The following is a 9,108-nucleotide window of genomic DNA, read 5'->3' on the forward strand; positions in this document are numbered from 1 at the left end:
TATATATATATATATATATATATATATTTTTTTTTTTTTTTTAATTTTGTCGGGTATCTTCTCAGCTCCGGTCTCCCTGTCTTTTCTTTTGAATAAGGACGTTATTTTTCTCTGCATGCTGGTCAAGTTTCGATTTCGTTTGAAAATTTTAACAATTTAGTTGTTCTCGCGGTTTTATGTAAAGGTTTGTAGATGGTAAATGATTTATTGTTCGTCCTGTCCCAAAGCAAGCGGAGGTTTTTAGTATTAGTGCACCACCTTTGCAAAATGACCCAGTCTATTTAATCGAACGCACCAATCCCCTTGGCAACCACTGTATTTTGGAGATAAACGCGCAAGAACTCTCATGTTAAATTAAATGAAATCTCTGGTCATAGCGGTGTTCTCAAGCTGCGATGTGTTGTTGAAATTGAACCTAATTACATGAAATACAATTAGTTCATCTCTCTTTGCTTTTACTTTGGATATTTTGTAACAAACAATGTTGTAGCGGAGTCCCTTTAAAGGCTGGCAGTTGACGAAAGCTTCGAACTCCGAGGGGGGCAACAGGTGGAGAATTGAGGGTCTATCATATCACGAACAGTTCAGAAACAATATGAAGTGAGGAAAAATCTATTTATTAACTTATTAAGTCATGTTTTAGACCAGTGGTTCTTAACCTGGGTTCGATCGAACCCCAGGGGTTCGGCGGAGCCTCTGCCGCGGAGGTAGACACACCTGTGTAAAGTCGTGATGATGCCCCACTTTGCCATCACTTGCTGCAAAGGATCACGTTACATTGCTGAGCCAATCAGTGCTGCGGAGGAGCACGTTCCTCCCCTCTCCCCCTCCGCTCAACAGTTTCCAGCAGCGCAGGCAATATTTTACTTATTAGAAGGGTTCAGTGAATGTGCATATGAAACTGGTGGGTTTGGTACCTCAAAAAAGTTTAAAAACCACTGTTTTAGACTGGTCATTGTTAGAATAACCAGCCAGTCATGTCTTATCAGCGGTCGCACTCACGGCTGCGTGCACCTGCTGATTCTTTACAGCAGACAGCCGCTCCATTTTCTTGAGGGTACTGCGTACCCCCGCTAAATCTTTTGGGGGTACGGAGCACCCCTCCGTACCCCCTTACTTTCACCCCTGGTCCTATGGGAAAGCAAGGAAATGAATGACCTAGTGACTTACCGAAGGACTCGTTTTTCCGGGGATGGCAGTGAAGCTTTCCATCGTCGCAAACACTTGGGAAAAGCATCGAAAGATTCACAATGAAACGCATATGTAGCATCAATGCTAGTTACTGGGAGGAAAAAAACGTGAGTAACCATATTATTTAAGGTTTCTTCTGACTCACCAGTGCTCAGTATCAATGTTGAGAGACTTTCCTGCCTCAATGTATTCTCCTTTATGGAAACAGGAACATTCTTCTTTGGGTACACAAGTGTCTTTTTCATTCAGATAGAGACCATCAGGGCAGAAACAGCCAACCACAGGCAAGAAATTTGAAGTGCAGCTCCGCTGATCTGAGCTCAGTGAACTACAAGTCAGCTGGCATCTCCGGTGATTGTAAGTGAAGATCTGAGATGATGGACAGCTCTTTGTGTGTTTCTCTGTTTTGTGGATAATGTGGGAAGATTACCTGACAGTTGCAAGACTTACATATGACGGTTAATGTGTTGTCATGAAACTTAAAGACACATTACCACATTGGTCTCCAAAATCTGTCACAAACTTTCCCTTTGCTGCACAAGCTCGACCATAAGAGGTGAAGACAGCACATAAGCAGTCCTCGCTTTTCTCACAGCTGCAGGTGGAGTAAAGGCAGCGCTGCAGAGAAAAGAACACTTTAACAAAATTATAGTCCAATAAAACAGAATTAAAATCTGAAAGAAGAGGTTGTTGTTGTACCTTGTAGTAATATTCAGGATTCACCTCTGAATGGCAATTTGCAAATGTACCATTTGGATTTCTGAGCATTTCGCACCAGTGTCTGGCATAATTCTCTATAATAAAATGTACAAATATTTTTACACTTCCAGTAACCTGGAATATACTGAATACAAATTAAATATATATACTCACAAAGCAAGAAAAAAGAAAAGCTATATTGTTAAACAGATGATCACATTGGTTTTCAATTGGCTGGAAAAAAATAACATTGTTAAATTTATTTTTTACCAATTTCCATGCTGATGGAACAGGGGTCTGAAAGTATTCTGCCTGCATCTGGGCATGTGTGGTCGGCCTTCCACGAGTTACCAAATGTCACTGCAGTTCCTTCTTGGCTCCCTTGAGGAGACGTCATGTCATCATTCAAAGCCATGTTGTAGTTTCCACATAAACCTGAGGAACATGTTCAGAACAACAATAAGTCACCAAAGTGTCCAAACTCCATCACATTTCCGTAATTTTTTTGTATCACCTCCTCTCTGGAATATTTTCTTTTATCTCAGATAAAACCCAGTTATCTAAGTTTTTTTTCTCTTGACAGTACAGAAATGTCTTATATATAGTTTTTTATAGATTGATAAAACAAAGTTAACACTAGTTAGATGGAAGAAAAGGAAGAACGGAGTGAAAGATGTAGGATGGAAGGACAGACCCAAGGAGTTAAGAATTGAACTACAGAAACAAAGTAAACAAGAAAAGAAAAAAGAAAGGATAGAGAGAAGAAATGAAGAAAGGATACAAGAAAAAAGGGAGGGTACAAAGACAAAAACAATTCTTATACAAGAGTAGACTATTCTTTTAATAGACAAAAACAAAGACAAAAACAATTCTTATACAAGAGTAGACTATTCTTTTAAAAAGAATAGTCTAAGAGTACAAATATTTTTCCATCCTTCTATTTTTTCCATACATTCCCACAATCTTTAAACACTGAAATGAAATGCTACTCTTTCCCATGTAATTCCTGACTGCATAAGAACCCTGNTATATATACTCATAAAGCAAAAGAAAAGCTTTACTGTTAAATAGAATAGTACAATGGTTTTCATTTGATTAAAAAAAACAAAAACAATTGTTAAATTTTTTCTTTTTACCAGTTTCCATGCTGATGGAACAGGGGCTATCAAGTTCTTTGCTTGCATCTGGGCACGTCTGGTCGGCCTTCCAAGAGTTACCAAAAGTTAATGCAGTTCCTTCTTGGCACCCTTGAGGAGTCTTCATATCATCATTCAAAGCCATGTTGTAGTTTCCACATAAACCTGAGAAACATGTTCAGAACAACAACTGCTTAGTCTCTGAAGTATCCAAACTGGGGGAAAATGTCTTTATTTTTTGTCTTGAACGTTTGATTCTTGAGGTTTTTCATGTGTTTCGGGTTGCATTACCTCTACTGTGAAATATATTTTATTAATTTCACAATAATTTTTCAAATAACATAGTTATGAATGTTAATTACTGTACTTGTTTTGTCTTATTTTAGCAGTGTAATAAATATACCATTTTATTAGTCTATATTTTTGACAGATTGACAAACAGATAAGGTACATTCTAGTTCACATATATTAATCTCAAGGCCCGGATCGCCATATCCAGCTTTTTTGCCACCAACGCTTTTGAAGTGGGACACATAAACGGAACCCTCAACATAACAGTAGTTTGCAAAAAATATAATTTTTTTTCACTCTAATCTGTTTTAATTTGCACTGCTAATTTACATCACTGTGAAAAAATGCTTGATATTATTACACCTGGAAAGAAGGATAGTGGTACATCAAAAAAGGTGGAAACAATGAAGGAAGGAATGACAAAAGCAAGGAAAGAAGAAGAAAGCATAGAAGGACAGAGGAAATGAGACAAAGGAAGGATAGACCCAAGAAGGTAAGAAATGAAGTCGTAATAAAGATAGGACAGAGGCAGAAAAGGAAGAAGGAGCACAAGAAAAAAAAATTATGAAAGAATAAAGTCTGCAAATATTTTTCAATCCTTCTATTTTTTCCATACATTCCCACAATCTTTAAACACTGAAATGAAATGCTACTCTTTCCCATGTAATTCCTGACTGCATAAGAACCCTGTGTGGTTCTGATTATCATATAGCATATGGTCTATAAAGGAAGTTGGCTAAATTAGAGGAAAACATAAAACTCACCACTTGTCTTTTCTTTGTAGCTGCTTTCCAGACTGATGTAGACTTGCATCACAGGAACACGCTGGATCTGAATTTGGAGGCCAAACTTGGCGTTGAGCAAGATATGAAAGGATGAAGCATGAAATATTCTGATGTCCCCTGTAAATAATGTCAGAAAAATCACCTGATGTTACACAAATAGAAAGTCCATTCCTGAAAAAAGGAGCTCAATGAAAGCTTGCTTCTCATCAGACCCACCTGAGTAATATGGCAAACTGATGTCCTCCATATTCTGTTGAACTTTTCCCTCAGATGTAAACATTAATACCTGTAGAAAGACAGAACCAATTATGAGTGATCTGTAGATATTAGTGTGAACTGAGAATATAAATACTAACATCTGTATTTTACTCACATTATCTGTGCCCAGATGGATTTTAAGAGCCTTTAGACAAATATCAGCTCTTTTTTGTGCACACTGATCCAAATGGGCCCGAATAGTAAAGTTTGGACTTACTCCATCCTGAAATATATAAAACGTTTGAGCACAAGTTGGTCAAAAATCTTCACTTTCATGTCTGGTTTGTATTATTTATCAACAATAAAAAATGACACACTATTTACCTTGCTCTCCACCTTGGCCAGGGTATAAATACAATTTCCATGAAAGGCATATGTTGTACCATCAAATGTTGTGAAATGTGAACCTTCCTCAACTGAACATGTAGCCGGTCTCTCGAAAGTCTCACACTCCCACTTCCCCTCTGAACAAGTACTGAAAAACACAAATCTGCATTACACTTATTTACATTTTCTAAGTAGACCAACACAAATCAGGACATTATTGTGAAGTGGAAGAAAAATAACAGTTTAAAAATGTTGTACAAGTAGCAAAGCTACATAGTTTTCATAGAGCAAACTCTTCACATCATACTGAATCATGCTATGGGGAAACTTTTGTTTAGCATGGACAGAAAAAAATTAGACATCAGTCTCTTGATGTACCAAGCTAGAAACAGGTACAAGTGTAAAGTGAGCTGAGTACAACTTTACTTTTGAATATGTGATAAATTCTGTAAGTTTTCATCCATTTTATAATTATGCAAGTTTGCCTTGGTTTATTGTATGAAATACCAATAAAATACATTAAGATTTATTGTTTTAATGTATGTTTTATGGAATTCTGCCAGCGCTGTAACAAAAAAGCTAAATTTACCACCAAGAAGACATTCGGTAGACATCTTGAAACATACCAGTTTGTTTTTTCATGACGGTAAACCTCTCCAGAGTCGTAGATTCTGTCATGCTTGCACTGACACTCAGACCGAGGGATGCAGCCCCTCTCAGAAATATCATCAAACACCGTTCCTGAGAGAAAAACAGTTTCATTGTGTGAAGGTGAATTAACAATGACAAAATACACATTTTACATGTGAAGAGAACTAACCGGGAGGACAAAAGCAGCCGTCTGTTTTGTGGTCCTCACACACTAATCTGGTGTCCTGATGTGTGCAAGTATCCATGCAAGGAAAAGCACTTTCTTCAAACCTCATGTTGTAGGGACACTGTTTACCTGTGATGATAGATGGTGGAATAAATAAAGAGCAGTAGTAAGAAGCATAGAAGCATTTAGGCAGAATATCATGCAGGAATTTTTTTAAAATAAAATTTGATGTCACTTCGGGCAAATTTGAATGCTATGCATAGATTTTTAATATATTTAACACTGTATAAAATATATGACAATCTGACGGGCTTTAACCTTTATAGCACTTAACCACAATTTTAAACAGAAACTGAGAAAGACTGAAATGACATTGTCATCCTTCGAAATGATAAACATTATCTTTTGTGGTTTGGTTCTGTAATATTTCTTCCTGTACTCGTTATTCTGTGAATTAGAATAAAGAGACAAACATGAATCATACCACAGAAATCAGGCCTCCTCCAGTTGGGTGGTTGTCCTCCTGCGTGCGAACACTGACGAGAAAACTCAGACATTGTGCTGCAGACACACAAGTCACTGGTACCGTTGTTACAGGCACACATGTCTACCACGCATGCCTGGATGAAAGCTTCAGCACTAATCAGGCCGGCGCATGAACTCCAGGAATCCCCGTGAAATATTTGCTCACAGATGGTTTGCTGTAGTGAGAAAAAAATTATGAAATTCAAAAAGTCACCATGTTATTACTTAACATTTTTAGTGGAAAATTGGGTGAGTTAAACTTACAAATGCTTTGCATGAATCTGACACGTTTGTCTTTGATTCATCATCTTCCACATGAGGGTCTTTGCATCCATCGTTTGGCAGATGGACTCTGTGTTTGATTCCAAACTCAATGGGGGTCATTTTAAAACCTGATCACGCAGATGATGTAAAGAACATTAAAGATATGACTGATTTTATTTTATTTTCTAATACATTTTATACATTTCATTGAACTACAAACCATTATCCATGAACTCATCATAGACAGGAACGCCGTTGTAATCTCCACAAAGGCCACAAGTTTGGTTCTGGTATGTGTTTGAAACTTCCACCTGAAGCACAAAACAGAGAGGATCATGTTTCACATTATTTTTCATCATTCATATCAGAAATAAAATGTCACTCTCTGTTCTTTCACAGTGCCTATAATGTCAAAAAGTTTTAAAAGTTACAGTTAAGTTAAAGTCCAACGTTCCCAACAATCCAAAAAGTCTTTATCATCTCATAATTTCCTCTCAGCAGAGATTTATTGTATCTCCAATTGTTTCATCCAACAGGGAGAGCAAATGTATTTATTTTAAGCCGGACCTCTATATGTAATCAGTCAGTTGATGTGATTTATTGATTTGGAAAACAAAAACTGACTCAAAGGAAGGCAGAAACAAAAAGATGTATACCATGACTGCGTCTTCACGGTTCCACATGACTATAATGCCGACTTTGGTCGCTCGAAGCTTGATGTAAAATGTACTTTCTTCCACCTTTACTCCGCCACTGTAGTGCGGCAGAGTGACTCTGATAAAAGAGAATATAAGTTTGAAGATTTAAATTACAAGCACAGTGTAAAATATCTTAATTAATGTATATTTGTTGCATGTGTGTCTTTTACTTACGGATTCTCATTTTCAGCGACCTCAGTCTTGGTCAGGGTGAATGTATTTTCAGAGATGGTGACCACAACATAACTTATTGTAATATTTCCATCATTTTCTTCTCGTCTAATGTGCACAGAAAACTTATTCTCGGACTCGCGGCAGTCTTTGACCAGGTTGTACTCACACAGGCCAGGAAACTGGAACACATCACCATCAAAGGTCTTAAAGTGCTGCGTGCCCCAAGTGCTGCAGATGTTGTTGACATGGTTGTCAGCTAGAACGGTAAAACACACACACACACACACACAAAAAGAAAACACGGTCATCTCTTTATGTCTACACATTAAGTTTTAAACTGTAATTATCTTTGGGAAAAAGATATTTAAAATGCCAGAACTCATTGGACATGATTTACAAACAACATATAATGAATTTCAGAAACAGCCATGCAGTCAGATTTTAAAAGATGTCAGTCTTACCCAGTGCCTGGAGTTCAACAGCAAAACTGAGGAAACACAACCACACCACAGCCCACTTCATGCTTGCCACTGTGGGCTTGTTGTCTCAAAGCAGAGAATAGCGAGGCTGAAGCAGAGGCCCTTTTATATTAATATGGCCCATTGTTTTGATAACACCTTTTGATGACTACTGGTGAGATGCCAAGATGATAAATATTGTCAGTATGGTCATCTGATCTTATCACAAAGGCAGTATTGTCTTAGTCAAACATCAAGCTCCTTGTCACTCATCTAGTCCAGAATTATGTTGACACAGTCTCCAGCAGAGCAAATAAGCCAAAAGTCTTTAATGATTTTTAAAATATTTTTGCTTCAGGTATTCAAAGTTTTTTGTAATCTTTAAAGGTAAACTTTCATTTATCTTTCTTCTATATAAGGTCATTATTTTAGGTTTAGGCTACCTAAGTCTCACCTATGACACATTCATAATATATTCATAGGTGAGACTTGGAAATGATTCTTTAACAACAAAGAGTTGGTTCTTAACAAAAAAGAATCTAGTAAAGACTTGAGTCAAGTCTTTACTAAATCCTTTTGTAGAAAAAAAAATCTGTTAAGTTCACAAAAAACTTCAAAAACCTTGAATAAGTGGTGGGCAAGTACCTTCTTGGATGGACGGTATAAAGAAAGTAGAGCTGTTTGAACACTTCTACAGAATACGTAACCTTAGATGATAAATGTTGGTCAACAAAAGTATTAGTTGGAGTTTATAGAAATCACAAACTAAGCAGCACAAACAAAGGTACAGCTAATCTTCCTTTATACTAAACATGACCGTTGCATTTTCTTCTTTTTTTTTAAAATTAAAAATAATTGGACATTTCTACTAATTTTAAATCAACTGCATTTATTTTTAATAAAATTTAAACCACGATTCATGAGATTGTTTGAGTAAGTATCAAAAACATCCTTTGTGTCGTGTTGCTCAAATGAAATTAATTTGGCGCAGGATGTGGATGCAAACGTGGATCCGTGTGTGCTGCCATTCTCTGCCTGAAGTGAATCAAATCATTTCCAGACAACGGTGTGCAAGAGGTGTCGGTATCAATTGTTTGTTTAGAGGGAAAGACTTGACAGGAAAAGGACGCTCTGCAGTGAGCTGGCAGACAAGATGCGGGTCAGAAACGCGTTAAGATGCAGCCACGTGATGCAGCAATTACACCACCAACTATATTTTCAAAAGCCAATATGTTGAAGTACTAATAAAGCTGAGGATCATATTTGATAAAGGTTGGAGGTTCTAACAGTTTGAACTGTGAAGTACTGCAACATTTGCACAAGCCGTGTTGTGAGTAAATTATGAAATCGCACAAAAAAGTTCTGACTAATTCTGTAACTAACAAATCATATGTTTAAAACATTAATAAGATACATTTAAAAAATTCAAATCAGTGCATCTCATGCATTTTCAAATCAATCATCAAGAAGTTGTTAAAGCCAGTA

The 9,108-nt window shown here is 36.9% G+C and overlaps 1 protein-coding gene across 1 annotated transcript in view; it reads right to left on the minus strand.

Moving 5' to 3' along the window:
* LOC103132511 (mucin-2-like) overlaps positions 1 to 7,488 on the minus strand; it is a gene marked incomplete at its 3' end in the record, with an annotated part of 11,765 nt that extends 4,277 nt beyond the window's left edge. Inside the window, exons 1-15 of the mRNA XM_016667434.1 lie at positions 7,166 to 7,488; positions 6,950 to 7,067; positions 6,514 to 6,604; positions 6,294 to 6,421; positions 5,989 to 6,205; positions 5,508 to 5,633; positions 5,314 to 5,428; positions 4,685 to 4,835; positions 4,476 to 4,583; positions 4,319 to 4,388; positions 4,082 to 4,219; positions 3,027 to 3,191; positions 1,686 to 1,985; positions 1,337 to 1,592; positions 1,171 to 1,223 (exon numbers count right to left, since the gene is read on the minus strand). Of these exons, the coding sequence (XP_016522920.1) occupies positions 1,171 to 1,223; positions 1,337 to 1,592; positions 1,686 to 1,985; positions 3,027 to 3,191; positions 4,082 to 4,219; positions 4,319 to 4,388; positions 4,476 to 4,583; positions 4,685 to 4,835; positions 5,314 to 5,428; positions 5,508 to 5,633; positions 5,989 to 6,205; positions 6,294 to 6,421; positions 6,514 to 6,604; positions 6,950 to 7,067; positions 7,166 to 7,473 (2,344 nt within the window). The remainder of the gene's footprint in view (positions 1 to 1,170; positions 1,224 to 1,336; positions 1,593 to 1,685; positions 1,986 to 3,026; positions 3,192 to 4,081; positions 4,220 to 4,318; positions 4,389 to 4,475; positions 4,584 to 4,684; positions 4,836 to 5,313; positions 5,429 to 5,507; positions 5,634 to 5,988; positions 6,206 to 6,293; positions 6,422 to 6,513; positions 6,605 to 6,949; positions 7,068 to 7,165) is intronic.
* Positions 7,489 to 9,108: the final 1,620 nt, after the last annotated feature.

The sequence above is a fragment of the Poecilia formosa genome, unplaced genomic scaffold (genome assembly GCF_000485575.1).
Source record: "Poecilia formosa unplaced genomic scaffold, Poecilia_formosa-5.1.2 Scaffold1095, whole genome shotgun sequence".
NCBI classification, from domain to species: Eukaryota; Metazoa; Chordata; class Actinopteri; order Cyprinodontiformes; family Poeciliidae; genus Poecilia; species Poecilia formosa.